Source organism: Nerophis ophidion, linkage group LG12, assembly GCF_033978795.1.
Source record: "Nerophis ophidion isolate RoL-2023_Sa linkage group LG12, RoL_Noph_v1.0, whole genome shotgun sequence".
Classification (NCBI taxonomy): Eukaryota; Metazoa; Chordata; class Actinopteri; order Syngnathiformes; family Syngnathidae; genus Nerophis; species Nerophis ophidion.
Genome location: NC_084622.1, coordinates 28871860 through 28888397, shown reverse-complemented (window position 1 = coordinate 28888397; position 16538 = coordinate 28871860). Strand labels below are relative to the sequence as shown.

Genomic DNA, 16538 nt, shown 5'->3' with positions numbered 1-16538 from the left:
GGACCCATTCCTTTCCTGCTTGGCCCTCAGCATCAAGGGTTGGAATAGGGGGTTAAATTACCAAAAACGATTCCCGGGCGCGGCACTGCTGCTGCCTACTGCTCCCCTCACCTCCCAGGGGGTGATCAAGGGTGATGTGTCAAATGCAGAGAATAATTTCGCCACACCAAGAGTGCGTGTGACAATCATTGGTACTTTGACTTTACTTTTCCGCCCGAATGCAGCTGAGGTCGGCTCCAGCACCCACAGCGACCCGGAATGGGACAAGCGGTAGGAAATGGATGGATGGATGGAAGGTGGTACTTGGACAGCCAAGTTTTATTCTGAGGTGGTTTGAGAACCCCGGATTTATACAATCAATTTGTATAAATTATATCACTACCATACAGCAATTTAAAACCACGTAATTGCATCATCAAACATGAACTGATCCCCTTTTATTGCATGTTCGAGCAAGGTTCTAATACGTTTTGACTCTTACGGCATACCGTAAATATGCCAAGATGGCAGTTGTCGTGCGCATGCGCAGTACGAATTTGGAGCTGAGTCTCAATTTAATTTGCAAGTGGTCGACAGTAGAGGTGCGGCACTCTTTCATCCATGATCCCGCACCCCTGGTGCAGGTAGGACCTTCTCCTTTCTCTGCAACAGGCCACATTTTAAGTTCGAAAATGTCAGAGTTGGCCGAAGGAGCCATGACTATGGAAGAAGAGCGGGTGAGTTATGTTGTAAACACAATTTACCAGGCTAGTGAATGGAACCACGTGAGGTTAGCACGAAGGACGCTAAAGCCCTGTACAAAGGAGCGACATGGACGCCCTATTTTTGGCTTCCTCTTGAAAAACATAAATTAAGTAGTTATTATGTTTGACAAAGTAAAAGGAGTTACCTCATGGAAGCTTTGGAGGCAACATGTGCATAGTCATGTACATAGTGTATACACCCTCCAAACCCCATTTTTTTGTATATATATTTTTTCAAATCCCCTGACATGTATATTGTGTATATGTACATAATTTATCAATTGTTTAACGTAATTTTGTATATACACATAACAGTTTAATTCAAAACAACAACAACAAACATTTATATACAGTGGGTCAAAAAAGTATTTAGTCAGCCACTAATTGTGCAAGTTCTCCCACTTAAAATGATGACAGAGGTCTGTAATTTTCATCATATGTACACTTCAACTGGGAGAGACAGAATGTGAAAAGAAAAATCTAGGAATTTTAAAGAATTTATTTGTAAATTATGGTGGAAAATAAGTATTTGGTCAACCATTCAAAGCTCTCACTGATGGATGGAGGTTTTGGCTCAAAATCTCACGATACATGGCACCATTCATCCATCCATCCATCCATTTTCTACCGCTTATTCCCTTTCGGGGTCGCGGGGGGCGCTGGCGCCTATCTCAGCTACAATCGGGCGGAAGGCGGGGTACACCCTGGACAAGTCGCCACCTCATCGCAGGGCCAACACAGATAGACAGACAACATTCACACTCACATTCACACACTAGGGCCAATTTTAGTGTTGCCAATCAACCTATCCCCAGGTGCATGTCTTTGGAAGTGGGAGGAAGCCGGAATACCCGGAGGGAACCCACGCATTCACGGGGAGAACATGCAAACTCCACACAGAAATTCTTTCCTTAAAACGGATCAATCGTCCTGTCCCCTTAGCAGAAAAACAGCCCCAAAGCATGATGTTACCACCCCCATGCTTCACAGTAGGTTTGGTGTTCTTGGGATGCAACTCAATATTCTTCTTCCTCCAAACAAGACGAGCTGAGTTTATACCAAAAAGTTATATTTTGGTTTCATCTGACCACATGACATTCTCCCAATCCTCTGCTGTATCATCCATGTATCCATTTTGGTATAAACTCAACTTGTCGTGTTTGGAGGAAGAAGAATACTGAGTTGCATACCAAGAACACCAGACCTACTGTGAAGCATGGGGGTGGAAACATCATGCTTGGGGGCTGTTTTTCTGCTAAGGGGACAGGACGATTGATCTGTGTTAAGGAAAGAATAAATGGGGCCATGTATCGTGAGATTTTGAGCCAAAACCTCCTTCCATCAGTGAGAGCTTTGTATAGGTGACCAAATACTTATTTTCCACCATAATTTACAAATAAATTTTTTTAAATTCCTACAATGTGAATTCCTGGATTTTTTTTTTCACATTCTGTCTCAAAGTTGAAGTGTACCTATGATGAAAATTACAGAACTCTGTCATCATTTTAAGTGGGAGAACTTGCAAAATCGGTGGCTGACTAAATACTTTTTTGCCCCACTGTACATGTTACAGGTTAGGGCAGCACGGTGGAAGAGGGGTTAGTGCGTCTGCCTCACAGTACGAAGGTGCTGAGTAGTCCCGGGTTCAATCCCGGGCTAGGGATCTTTCTGTGTGGGGATTGCATGTTCTCCCCGTGACTGCGTGGGTTCCCTCCAGGTACTCTGGCTTTTTCCCACCTCCAAAGACATGCACCTGGGGATAGGTTAAATGGCAACACTAAATTGGCCCTAGTGTGTAAATGTTGTCTATCTGTGTTGGCCCTTCGATGAGGTGGGGACTTGTCCAGGGTGTACACCGCCTTCCGCCCGATTGTAGCTGAGATTGGCACCAGCGACCCCAAAGGGAATAAGCGGTATTAAAAGGATGGATGGATGTTACAGGTTATACTGTATATCTTTTATTATTGAATCATCAAATGTGATTAATATTTAATGGACCACAGTGGAAACCAAACTTTTGGCTTTTTGTGCCATCCATTTGCCTTTTTAAAGCATTACATGAATTAAATTCTTTAAGATGTCAAACTTCTCAATCAATCAATCAGAGCATCTAAAATAGTGAAGTGAATTTAGATTTACATACCGCTTTTCTCTGGTGACTCAGAGCGCTTTACATGTTCTATCTTGACTGCACTTAAATGTAGAATATATGCAGAATATAATTATAATATATATATATATATATATATATATATATGTATGTATATGTATATATATGTATATGTATATGTATGTATATAATTTATTATTGTCTATTGTGAGCGAACTGTGGTGCTGAATTTCCCCCAGGGATCAATTAAGTACTTTCTATTCTAAATTACATTCAACCTAGTGTAGGTGGGTAAAGTGTCTTGCCCAAGGACACAACGGCAGTGACCAGGATGGCAAAAGCGGGAATCGAACCTGGAACCCTCAAGTTGCTGGCACGGCCTCTCTACCAACAGAGCTATGCCGCCCCAAATATTATAGCTGACACTTTCGCCACTGTTCGCATTAACATTATGACCTGTTTGTGTACTTTTCTGGGAATAATTGATGTAAATAAGTAATTTTTCACTTGCCACACTTTTTTTTTTCTTTCAACAGGAAATGGATGACAAAGTTGTCAGTACAGAGAAAGCAGAAGAAGCCAAGATAAAGGTCATGCATCCCAATCTTGGAGCTAGACCGGGAGGTTCAGATTTTCTGAGAAAACGACTTCAGAAAGGGGTTTGTTTTTTGGATTACATTTGTCAATCTTCTTCTCATTTAAATATCATCCAATTTCACGATTATTCCTTTTCTTGTTTGTGCAGCTAAAGTATTTTGATTCTGGCGATTACAACATGGCCAAGGCCAAAATGAAGAATAAACACTTGCCATTAGCCCCAACAGAGAAGGCTCAGATCACAGGTGGTCACATCCCGACACCTCAGGACCTGCCTCAGAGAAAGACCTCTATTGCGACAAGCAAACTGGCTGAGCGATGAGTGTTTTTGTAGCTTTATTATAGCTCGGTATAGCTCGTTTGGTAGAGCGGCCGTGCCAGCAACTTGATGGTTCCAGGTTCGTTTCCCGCTTTGGCCATCCTAGTCACTGCCGTTGTGTACTTGGGCAAGACACTTTACCCACCTGCTCCCAGGGCCACCCACACTGGTTTAAATGGAACTTCGATATTGGGTTTCACTATGTAAAGCGCTTTGAGTCACTAGAGAAAAGCGCTATATATAAATATAATTCACTTATTACCGTTCTAACCACTCAGTATAAGCTACTTGCTTTCAACATTTCCATTGTTTTTACCCCAGAATGCATCCTTTTTGAAAAAGTTCCAAACCACACACACAACAGAGAGAAATGGCCACTCAGACACCAAATTTAGACTTTTGTCATCCAGCACACAAATTCAAAAATGTTTTTCAAGCTCATACAATGTAATTTGATTCATATGTTTGCTTGCACTTGAAACGAGGACGGAATGTGTGCTGCCTTATTTTGGCATAGTATTTTGACCAATAAAATACAATAGTAGTAAAAAATATATACCCCTTGTTGAATATAAGTGCAGTTGTCCTCACTTTTGCTTATACAATAGTAGCATTGTGTCACAATACTTAATATAGGGAACATATAATCTACATTCAATTTGCTCAGTTACATTTTTTAAGAAATGATGTTCACGTGTTGGAAAAATGTTAGTTCAAATGGCCTTCATTTTTTCTGGCAAGCCCACTTAAAATGTTCATGTACGCTTCCAAAGTACTTACAATCTGTTTGTTGATAGAATTTTAATGGCTGTCAATGACTGTGGTTTCCATCTCATCCTGACTTCTGCTCCAGAATGGCCTTAAATGACGTGAACCAATGTTCTTCAGCAATATTTGCTATAAGTAAGACTTGTGTATCTAGCCACTGGTTCACATGAATTGTTAAGGATTTTAATGGAAGGAAACCTCCTGTATGTGTCTGGGGTATGCATGTGCAGCCATCACTGTGCCATTTGTTTTGTAAATAAAATAGTTTTGCATTATAGCTTGTAAGTGCTTCATTTGCTGGGTTTAAAATCTCTATCGGAACATTTCTTTGCGACATTTGCATGGGTTTCCTCCTGTTGCAACAGTTTCTTCGTGCATACCTAAAACATGCATGTTAGACAAGACAGCAAGAGACAACAGAATTACATCAGTAAGCCGTATACACCAGGGCGGGGGGGGGGGGGGGGGTCAAACGTACAGCCCGCGAGCTGGTATTTGGCTCGCGGGATGAGTTTGCTTAGTATAAAAATATTAACCTGACATTTTTGAATGAAAGAAACTGCAGTTCTCAATGTGTCCACTGGATGTCGCAATATCAATTCTTTGTAGATGATGCTTCATATGCACAAAATAAACCACATGATGTTAGTACATCAGTCTAGGAAAATGATCAAACTACATAGATAACATACTGTAATTTGATTTTGATATTTTATTCTGTGTGGAGTTTGCATGTTCTCCCTGTGACTGTGTGGGTTCCTTCCGGGTACTCTGGCTTCCTCCCACCTCCAAAAACATGCACCTGGGGATAGGTTGATTGGCAACACTAATTTGGCGTGTGAATGTTGTCTGTCTAGCTGTGATGAGGAGGAGACTTGTCCAGGGTGTACACTGCCTTCCGCCAGAATTCAGCTGAGTTTGGCTTCAGCAGCCCTCGCAACCCAATAGGGACAAGCGGTAGAAAATGGATGGATGAATAAATTATGTGATAATGTTCATCAGTCGGTTGCTGTTCATTTTCAATCCATCCATCCATTTTCTACCGCTTGTCCCTTTTGGTCTATGGAGCCTATCTCAGCTGCATACGGGCAGAAGGCGGGGTACACCAGGGACAAGTCGTCGCATAATTTACTCAGAAAATCTAAATAACGACAAAGATAGAATACTATTAACCGCAACATGTAAGTGTAAAAAAAATCCCAACAACAATTTCAGAATGTGCTTGTTCTATTTTTAAACAAAGAAAGCAATCTGATGTCCTTATTAAATTAGCGTGCCATGATTTTACCAGTCCTGCCCACTTGGGAGTAGATTTTTCTTCATGTGGCCCCCGATCTAAAATGAGTTTGACACCCCTGGTATACACAAATATGATACAATGCAGTATTCATAAAACAAATTAGTAAATTAGACAGTACTAACACATTATTGACAATGAGCATTATTACAGTGATTAGATCAATAGTAGTATGATAACCTACTTCAGTGGTTCTCAAATGGGGGTACGTGTACCCCTTGGGGTACTGGAAGGTATACCAACGGGTAAGTGAGATTTTTTTTTTTTTAATTCTATAGATAGGAACAATTCAAAAATATTTTATAATTGTAGCTGCGATAGGCACCAGCGGTAGAAAATGGATGGATGGATGGATGGAATAATACATTCATATTTTGTTGAAGTAAGTTCATAAACTGTGAAAAGAAATGCAACAATGCAATATTGATCGATTGAAATATTTATTTCAAACCTGCACAGTACATGAAAACACTTTTTTCCCCTTCTTTTTCACATTTTGGCAGAGATAATCATGCAAGGCTTGAAAAGGGGTTGGATGAAGCAGATGCTTATAATATCCCAACCCCTCTCACTCATTCCACATTTAACATAAACAATATAATACAAGATCAATACTATATAAACAAAGACACAGACACACATACACACACACACAGGCCCAAACACTCTCTGACCATACACCTCTCTCCCATCACTCTCTTTCCTCCTCGTACTTCTTTTTTAAACAGTTTTTTAAATTGAATCATGTTAGAACACCTTTTTAACTTTTCCCCTAAGTTTTCCACAGACTGATTCCTTGCACTGAAATGCACATTGATTTTAAAGTTGTTCTAAATTTAGGCAAATATAATTTGTTGTTTCCTCTTAAACTGTAACTATGGTGGTCATCTCTATCATGGAATAGGTTCTGTATATTGGATGGTAGAGAGTTTTGGGATGCCCTAAACATAATTTGAGCAGTTTTAAAGTTGATCACATGTTCAGTGTCATATTCAGTTTTGACAGCTAGATTTTTTTGTGGACATATTCCATGAATATCGATGTTAAAGATTTCTTTTTTTGAAGAAATGTGTAGAATTAAGTTAATTTATCTAGACTGATCTCTATTGCCATCCCCAAAGAGGGCACTTTAAGTTGATTACCTCTATGTGTAGAAATATTTATTTATAATAAATCGTTTGTTTATTTTTCAACAAGTTTTTAGTTATGTTTATACCTTTTTTTCTTAATAGTTCAAGAAAGACCACTACAAATGAGAAATATTTTGCACTGTTAAACAATTTAATAAATCAGAAACTGGTGACATAGTGCTATATTTTACTTCTTTATCTCTTTTTTTTTCAACCAAAAATAATTTGCTCTGATTGGGGGTACTTGAATTAAAAAAAATTTCACAGGGGGTACATCACTGAAAAAATGGTTGAGAACCACTGCCCTTACTTGAATGTACTTTCTGTTCACCTTCTTGAACTCAACCAATGAGTTCCACCCTTGACCACTAGGGCGCACTGCAGCCACTCTTTAGGTGCTGAGCTGTCACTCCAAAGTGCAATGTCTGGCTCAAAGGACACAAGCAGCATCACAGGAAAAGGTGGAGGCTGCCATTAATTGCCTGCGAATGTGTCTCTACAAGTGGAGGCTGGTTTTACTGCTCGGTAGAGGAGCTCCGAGGAGTGTGTGTTTACGTTTACCACATTTTCCACCGTCATGGCAGGCTATGAACTTTATACCAAGGTAAGCTTATTTTATATTGCTTTTTTATATAGTAAGACATTTAAGCTAACCTGCTTTACTTACATGCGTTTTTTTTTTATCAAACATTTAATCCTATGGGGGTATTAAATTATCATTTTCTTTATTTTTGTCTGCCTGACTCTTAATATAGCTGTTATGTAACTTTAAGACTGTTGTATTTTTGCCTTACAGGCTACTTGCATTCTGTTTGCAGCTGTTCATTTAAGGCTGCTGTGCAACTGTATTAAGGTGGAATAGTTTCACTTCTGACCCTGGTTCTATGACACTTGTCCCCCAGCATGCCCGTGTATGGCTCCCAGATGCCGTGGAAGTGTGGAAGTCAGCAAAGCTTGTCAAAGATTATACTTCTGGCGACCAGACATTATTCCTACAGCTGGAGGATGGCACAGTAGGTCACAACATGCTTGCTACATACATTAAAGTGGATATAAAAAGTGTTAAAAGTGTAGATCTCTTCTCATATAAAAAAAGGGGCCACATTAATGAAATGAAGTAGTTAAGAATATGTAATAATATGACTTGATTCTTCTCTTTGCAATGGAAATAGTCGTCCCTCGCTGTAATGCGGATGTAGTTGTTTATATAAGTATATCATACAAATTGTTTGCCCAAAATTAAACATTTTTAAGCATACAAATAGCTAAATTGATCAAAGTAATTTTTTTTTTCAAACCTGTGGCACTGGGGTTAGGGCATGTGCCTCACACTACAAAGGTCCTGAGTTCAATCTTTCTGTGTGGAGATGGCATGTTCTCCCCGTGACTGCGTGGATTCTCTCCGGGTACTCCGGTTTCCTCCCACTTCCAAAGACATGCACCTGGGGATAGGTTGATTGGCAACACTAAATTGGCCCTAGTGTGTAAATGTTGTCTGTCTATCTGTGTTGGCCCTGCGATGAGGTGGCGACTTTTCCAGGGTGTTCCCCGCCTTACGCCCAAAAGCACCTGAGATAGGCTCCAGCACCTCCCGCGATCCCGAAAGGGACAAGCGGTTGAAAATGGATGGATGGATGTTCTGTCCAGCCAGCCACTCAATCAAATCATATTGTTCATGTAGATGCCCATATCTGCTGTGCAGAATTACTTTACAAAAGAGAAGTGTGGGAAATTTTTCCTGGTGCCTTTTTGGTATTTGACTTTATTAAGTGTTTGAAAATATATTTAGTGCTTGGTGCAGAAATTGTGGGGACAAGAGAGAGAGCAACAACAAAGACGGACCCACATCAGCAAATACTACATACAAATATGATACCAAAAATGTATAAAGAAAAACAATTTGGTAAAGTAGTAGTAATAACGCAGTAATCACAGTGAACACCACACTGGAACAATAATACCAATGGAAAAAACAATATTGATAATGAATGACAATAATTATCTCTTATCGGCATCGCAATCACTTCAAATGCAACTATACATAAATGTAATGAATACTTGAATTACAAAAGAAAGGAGAGAAGGGTTGGGGGAAGGAATGGACTATATTGACTATTTTCATCGGTAAAAATATGTTAAGCTCGAGCAGTGTGCTGTGTTTTGTGATGTAGGTGTTGATTTGCATGAGTATGATTGCAAAATTTGTCAAAGATTACTCTTCTGGTGACCAAACATTATTTCTACTGCTGGAGTATGGCACAGTTAGTCACAACATACATAATAAATACAATAAAGTTTATATACAATGTGTTAAAATTTCAGATCTTTTCTCCTATTAAAAAGTGACCATATTAATGAAATGAAATACTTAAAAATACATGATATGACTTAATTCTTACCTGTGTAATTGAAATACAGTCGTTCCTCGCTACATCGGTGATTTGTTTTTTTGAGGACATTCTATTTTCAAGCATAACATTGCTAAATGAATTAGAAATAGTACTACAGTAGTATTGCAACTACAAGAAATCAAACCAATCATAGCCCGTGGCCACTGATCGGCTAAGGTTCAGGTAGCAGTACTACATTGGATTAATAGTGTAAAAGTTATCAAAGGGTGTTATTTCATGTTTACGTAGATGGCTCTCATAGTTTAAAAAACATTATTTAGAAGGTAGTAAACAGGTTATTTATGCTGTAATTATAAAAATATTAAATTTCTAATGAATCCTTCATACTTCTCAGAAATTAGTTTTTCGCGGTCATGTACAAAACCAATTAAAAACGATAAACGAGGGATTACTGTAATGGGTTTCTGGTGATGCACACAGTTGTATTTGCATCGAACCAAGTACAAGTCAGTCATTAGGTACTGTTCATGTGTGAACAAGTTGTTTTTATTAAAAAAATACATTTTAAACTGCATTATGCTTGTTATAAATCACTTTTTTTTATTACTATCGTCTCAAAAAATTAATTTTCCCAAAATTCTTATGATGCGCAATAAATGCGTATGGTTAACTCTGCAAAGCTGTAAGAAGATGCATTGCACCATATTTGCTTCATAGACAAGGGATAGTTGTGATAGTTGTGAGGAATTTGACTTTAGTGCAGCTGTCATGTCGAGTTGGGGCATGCAGGTAATAACTTAAGTCTAAAGTTTTCTTACACAAGACAAGCACATTACTTGCTTGCCTTAGTTTTAAAAATCATTTAATATACATACATGATTACATGTTATGGAATAGATATGGAAACAAAAAAAAGTTATTGAAGAAATCTCAGGACCACTAATGTAAATTAGTAAGTTATCATTTTAAACAGGCAAATTCCCAAACAAAGTGAAAATAACTAAAGTTGCACCAATTTATAAGACCAATTTACAAATTATAGACCTGTTTCTTTACTTCCACAATTTTCTAAAATCATTGAAAAACTGTTCAATAACAGATTAGAGAGTTTCATAAATAAAAATAGAATACTATCTGAGAACCAATATGTATACAGAGCTAATATTGCAACTTAGATGGCTTTAATGGAAGTTACAGAGAAAATTACCAATACAATAGATGTTTAAAAATGTGAAGCAGCAGTGTTTATTGATCTAACTAAAGCTTTTGACACAAGAAAACACAATATTTTAATCAAAAAATTAGATCGGTATGGCATCATAGGGTTGATCTTAAACTGGATTAGAAGTTACTTAACTAACAGGAAACAGTATGTGAAGATAGGCGAACAAACATCTACAACGCTAAATATATTCTGTGGTGTATCACAGGGATCATTTCTAGGACCAAAATTGTTCATACTTTATATAAATGCCACTTGTAAAGTTACTAAAGATTTTAAGTTAGTTTTATTCGGGGACGATACAACAGCGTTTTGTTCAGGAGAGAACACACAGAAACTATAACAGAAGAAATGAACACATTAAAAAGATGGTTTGACAAAAACAGACTATCCTTAGACCTCAGTAAAACTAAAATAATGCTATTCGGTAACAGTAGAAGGGAAAGTCAAAAACAACTACAAATAGACGGAATCGAAATTGAAAGAGTAAACAAACCCAAATGTCTAGGTATAATGACTGATGGTAAAATGAACAGAAAATCTCATGTAGAAATATACAACATAAGGACAAGAAACACTTAAATAATGAATAAAGCTTTAAACCAAAAATCCCTCCATGTTCTCTACTGCTCGCTAGTATTAATAACTACAAAAGTACACTTCATTAATTAACAGTGTTGCAAAAATGATAAGTTAGAATAATACATAATGTTGGAAATAGAGAACATAAAAACTCTTTATTTATTGAATCGGAAATACTGAAATTCCACGACATAGTGAATTTGCAAACAGCTAAAATTATGTACAAAGCAAACTGTAGTTTGCTACCCAACAATTCTTAACAAAAGAGGAGAAATTTAACCTTAGAGAAAAATGTAATTTATTTAAGTTAAAGTAAAGGTACCAATGATTTTCACACACACACTAGGTGTGGTGAAATGTGTCCTCTGCATTTGACCCATCCCCTTGATCACCCCCTGGGAAGTGAGGGGAGCAGTGGGCAGCAGTGGTGCCGTGCCCGGGAATCATTTATGGTGATTTAACCCCCAATTCCAACCCTTGAGTGCCAAGCAGAGAGGTAATGGGTCCCATTTCATAGTCTTTGGTATGACTCGACCTGGGTTTGAACTCCCAACCTACCAATCTCAGGGCGGACACTCTAACCACGTACAATACTTAAGACCTTTAGTACAGTACTGTATATCAGTATGTGGAATTAAATTATGGAATGGATTAAGCAAATAAATCAAACAAAGTAGTAATATGATCCAATTCCAGAAACTCTTCAAACTTATTGTTTGCAAAGCACAAAGAAAAAGAACTATGATAAAGATTCAAAATTTATTCCATCCATCCATTCATTTTCTAGATATTGTAAATTTATTTTATTTCACCATATGAAATATAACTTCCTTCACTAATTATTGTTTATTTATTTTTAATGTTATTACTTATGGAGTGTATTGTGAATAAATTGAGAACAGGAAGTGAACAAAAGTGTTAGCAACTGCTATGTAAAGGAAAAAGGGTAGGATTAAATAAGCTCTGCTTCTTCCTACTCCTTTTTGAACTTGTTGAATAGAGAAATTGGAAATTGTGATGTATTATGTCGTATGCATGCATGTTCCAAATAAACTCAAACTCATTGTGTCTTGTGCTTCCATAGGAGGTGCAGTACAAAGTAGACCCCCGAACACACAATCTCCCACCACTAAGAAACCCCAATATCCTGGTGGGGGAAAATGACCTCACAGCGCTCAGCTACCTCAATGAGCCGGCAGTCTTACACAACATCAAAGTGCGCTTCATCGACTCCAAGTTGATCTACACATACTGTGGTAACAAGCGTCATCTGTTCGGGTCACACTATCTCCGTCACTGTAGACTTTGGAGTCCTGTTCAGTGAAACTCACTGTATTAAGCTGATTGTTATGCTGCAGGCTGCTCTTAAAAGAACATACGCTTCTTGCTTACTCTCACAGGCCATTTCGTCCAATGAGATCCAATACAAAAGCTGTTTCAAAAATGTTACTTTCACAAAGATAATAATGGTGTTTTGAATTAAAATTTTACTAATTAAACATTGAATAATAGTCGCACAATATTTTCAGAAATTTTACTTTCACAAAGATAATAATGGTGTTTTGAATTAAAATTGTATTAATTAAACATTGAATAATATGCTTAATATTGAGGTTGTAGTTAGCAGTGTGTTCAACTACGCGGCAACATAAAAAACGGCTCTGTTTTTTATATTCTTGTGCCGTTAATTAGCTACACAAAATAGTTGAATAATGACTAGTCTGCAAAAGCTCAATGTGTCTGAACACATTTACACTTTTACCCATTATAACATATACTGTATGTTTAGGGCTTAAAAAGAGAGGAACCATATTTTAAACTAATGATTATATACAGTACCTAACTCCCTAATCAACAAATATACTTTAAAAAAATGTTTTATATAATTGTTGTAATGAATAATGAAAAAGTTGTAGTCATATCTATTGAAATACGTTTTATAATACTGATACAACTACTACTATTGATAATAATGGTATACAGATAGAATAAAATAGACTTTTTTGTCATTGCAATTTAGAAAAACAAAATAGTGGATGATCTGCCAGCCCCGATGCACAGACAAGACATTTGTGTTGCATTTAAAAATATATATATTTAAATAAAAATTAAGAGAGAGAACTAATACACTGGTATATACAATATATATAGATTGAGTGCCAATGTAGTGCAAAGTGTTATGGCAACACTACAGTATGAGGTATGTTGCTATGTTGGTTTTAAAGTTAAGATTTGAATTAAAACAACAACACAATAAGTGCTAGTATTGATAAAACACCTACCACTTATGTAAAATCCATGTTAATGTACCAGAAATGTCAACCAGGAGTTGCACACATTTAACACATGCTGATGAAAACAGTTGGCAGTTGTCTGTAATACCTCTCAAAACTGAGTGTGATTATTTTGTCAATTTTTCATATAGCTCTTGTGTGTTTTTTTTTTTACATTTTGGCCTGTAGAGTAAAATTATAGCAATATTGTGCGACATTTTCATTTAAAATCAGTGAGATTTTTCTCTGTTCAAAAATACAGGCATTGTTCTTGTCGCCGTCAATCCTTATGAGAGTCTGCCCATTTATGAGGCTGACATCATCCATGCCTACAATGGGCAGAACATGGCGGACATGGACCCCCATATATTTGCAGTGGCAGAGGAAGCATACAAGCAGATGGCCAGGTTGTCCCCTATTCCAGTTATTTTGTCTTTTAACTGCAAAATTATTAAACATGTTTAATTGTCTCCCATCTTTTCATGCAGAGATCAACAGAACCAGTCTATAATTGTGAGTGGTGAGTCGGGAGCAGGCAAAACTGTTTCTGCAAAGTATGCCATGCGTTACTTTGCTACAGTCAGCGGCCTCTCTGGTGAGGCGAATATTGAGGAGAGAGTCTTGGCCTCCAATCCTATCATGGAGGTAACGTTTAATACTGCATAGTACGTAGTAATGTGCTATACAGTTATGTAAAAGCTGCATCAAAATGTATTTCTTTCCAAAGATATTGAATGACACAACATATGTAGATATACACTGGATTCTTTAGAGAACAGTATGATAAAAATACACGTATATGTCTGGTTACTGAATGGTTTATGTGAATGTCCTGTAGGCTCTTGGTAATGCCAAAACAACAAGGAATGACAATAGCAGTCGCTTTGGGAAGTACATCGAAATCGGGTTTGATAAGAAGCATCGCATAATTGGGGCTCACATGAGGACTTATTTACTAGAAAAATCAAGAGTTGTTTATCAGGTATGTTTTTAACAGTATTAATATACACTACTATGTTGACAGGCACCTTTAGCAGCGTGCTTCTAGATGATGTATTGTGGAACAAAAGTATTTGCTTGTTGTGATATCAGACCCATGGAGAAAGGAACTATCACATATTCTATCAACTATGTGCCTCATCACATTTACCAGAGTTCCAACCCTTCAAATTAGGTATTGGAATTCATCATTGTTTTTTACACTTGTAATTGTACTGATATTTGCCACTGATTTTCTAACATGATTGTTTCAAGGTGGGGCAGATGATTTCCATTGCACTAACCAGGGACAGAATTCAGTCATTGATGGAGTGGATGATACCAAGGAAATGTGCAGTACTAGGAGAGCTTTGTCACTATTAGGTTAGTCCTTGTCTTTGGATTTCTAGAAGGTTCTGTACTCGTTTTGCATATTTACAGAAGTCATGGCTAGTGTGGCTGTGCGATAGTGCATTGTGTAAAATTGGGAAATTAGTTGGAAATCCAGAGTTTTTTAATATATTGGTTAATAACCCGATTGTAGCTGAGATAGGCGCCAGCGCCCCCCGCGACCCCGAAAGGGAATAAGCGGTAGAAAATGGATGGATGGATGGGTTAATAACCCTGTAATCAATGGAGATGTGTGGTGGCCAGTTTGAACTTGACGGTGCAGGTCTGAATTGCATGGAATGACCACTGTTGCATATAAGTGCGTTGACAAAACCGATTACATGTTGTACATACAGTATGCACTTTTTTAGTACGGTAAATTAGCTTTTTACTGAGTTAATTAGTGTATTTGGCGTAAAATATTTTTACAAAAAGAGGCAAAGAAATGTCAGTCTACGCTTCAGAATTTCAGTAATTTTTTATACCGCAGCATGTCTTCAATACTGGATTTAACTTAGTATAGTCAGGAAACAGCAAAAGTGGCCACCACAAGGAGTCTGTAAGCTATGACGATCTTACAGTAGTTGAAGATGGGTTCGTTAAGAGTTTGTGAACATGAGAAACTAGACATCATTACTGGTGACGATTCATTGAGGTGGCGGAAAAAGAGAGCTGCTGCTTGCTGATATGTTGAAAGTTTGACAACAAATAAGGAAGAGGTTGAGTTAAAGTTTAAGTGCCAATGATTGTCACACACACACACACACTCGGTGTGGCGAAATTATTCACTGCATTTGACCCATCACCCTTGATCACCCTCTGGGAGATGAGGGGAGCAGTGGGCAGCAGCTGTGGTCGCGCCTGGGAATCCATCCATCCATCCATTTTCTACCGCTTATTCCCTTTCGGGGTCGCGGGGGGCGCTGACGCCTATCTCAGCTACAATCGGGCGGAGGCAGGGTACACCCTGGACAAGTCGCCACCTCATCGCAGGGCCAAGAATCAGTTTGGTGATTTAACCCTCAATTCTAACCCTTAATGCTGAGTGCCAAGCAGGGAGGTAATGGGTCCCATTTTTATAGTCTTTGGTATGACTCCGCCGGGGTTTGAACTCACAACCTACCGATCTCAGGGCAGACACTCTAGTTAGCTGGGATAATATGACTTACGCCATCTTATGCGACTGTTCGTAGTAGGTTTATACAAACTGCAAACGAGCATTCTCCTTAATTCCTCTTATTTATTAAATTATTAAAGTTAAATGTTAAGGAAGAAAGCAATACATATCTTAACAAGTTTATCCTAAAAAGAGCAATAATTAAATAACAAAAACTGATACCCATCTATCACATCAGGAATCATTGCTGCAAATGTTTATATCTGTGGCCGCATCACGGAGTCCAAAAACTATTTGAGATAGGCACCAGTGCCCTCACAACCCCAAAGGGAATAAGCGGTAGAAAATGGATTGATGAGATAAGGGGGTGCTTTAGACAAGGTGTATAACACTACTTTTCTCTGCCTGGAAAATTATCGCGGCTGCCACACTAAAACAAGTTTGACTGCAATTATTGATACATCCTCGTGTGTTGAGCTCTTTTTTTTTTTTAGGAATCAGTGAAAGCCATCAAATGGAAATGTACCAGATTCTGGCAGCTATTCTTCATCTTAGCAATGTGGAGGTAAAAGAGCATTCTCAGGACCGCAGCAGCATCTTGGTAAACACAAACAGTATTTTTTGGGGAAGAATTTGGTAAATAATGTATTCAGGATGCTTC

The 16538-nt window shown here is 38.0% G+C and overlaps 2 protein-coding genes across 6 annotated transcripts in view; both read left to right on the top strand.

Moving 5' to 3' along the window:
• Positions 1-495: 495 nt before the first annotated feature.
• LOC133563803 (cAMP-regulated phosphoprotein 19-like) lies at positions 496-4814 on the top strand. Of its 2 annotated transcripts, none has more exons than XM_061918077.1 (3): positions 496-716; positions 3390-3512; positions 3599-4814. In XM_061918077.1, exons 1-3 carry the CDS (start codon positions 504-506, stop codon positions 3770-3772), a joined length of 510 nt encoding a protein of 169 aa, XP_061774061.1. In that variant the 5' UTR covers positions 496-503; the 3' UTR covers positions 3773-4814. The 2 variants fall into 2 exon arrangements, with proteins under 2 accessions (XP_061774061.1, XP_061774062.1); XM_061918078.1 differs by having other exon boundaries at positions 511-623.
• A 2579-nt stretch (positions 4815-7393) lies between these two features.
• The window catches only part of LOC133563252 (unconventional myosin-Va-like), a 34527-nt gene continuing 25382 nt past the window's right edge, over positions 7394-16538 (top strand). For 2 of the 4 annotated variants that reach the window (XM_061917278.1, XM_061917277.1), the window contains exons 1-9: positions 7394-7568; positions 7867-7977; positions 12204-12375; positions 13655-13799; positions 13881-14037; positions 14231-14374; positions 14485-14566; positions 14647-14754; positions 16372-16478. In XM_061917278.1, coding sequence (XP_061773262.1) covers positions 7542-7568; positions 7867-7977; positions 12204-12375; positions 13655-13799; positions 13881-14037; positions 14231-14374; positions 14485-14566; positions 14647-14754; positions 16372-16478 — 1053 coding nt within the window. In that variant the 5' untranslated portion in view covers positions 7394-7541. Of the gene's footprint in view, positions 7569-7866; positions 7978-12203; positions 12376-13654; positions 13800-13880; positions 14038-14230; positions 14375-14484; positions 14567-14646; positions 14755-16371; positions 16479-16538 lie in introns of those variants that run through there. The other 2 variants (XM_061917279.1, XM_061917280.1) reach the window with 2 other exon arrangements.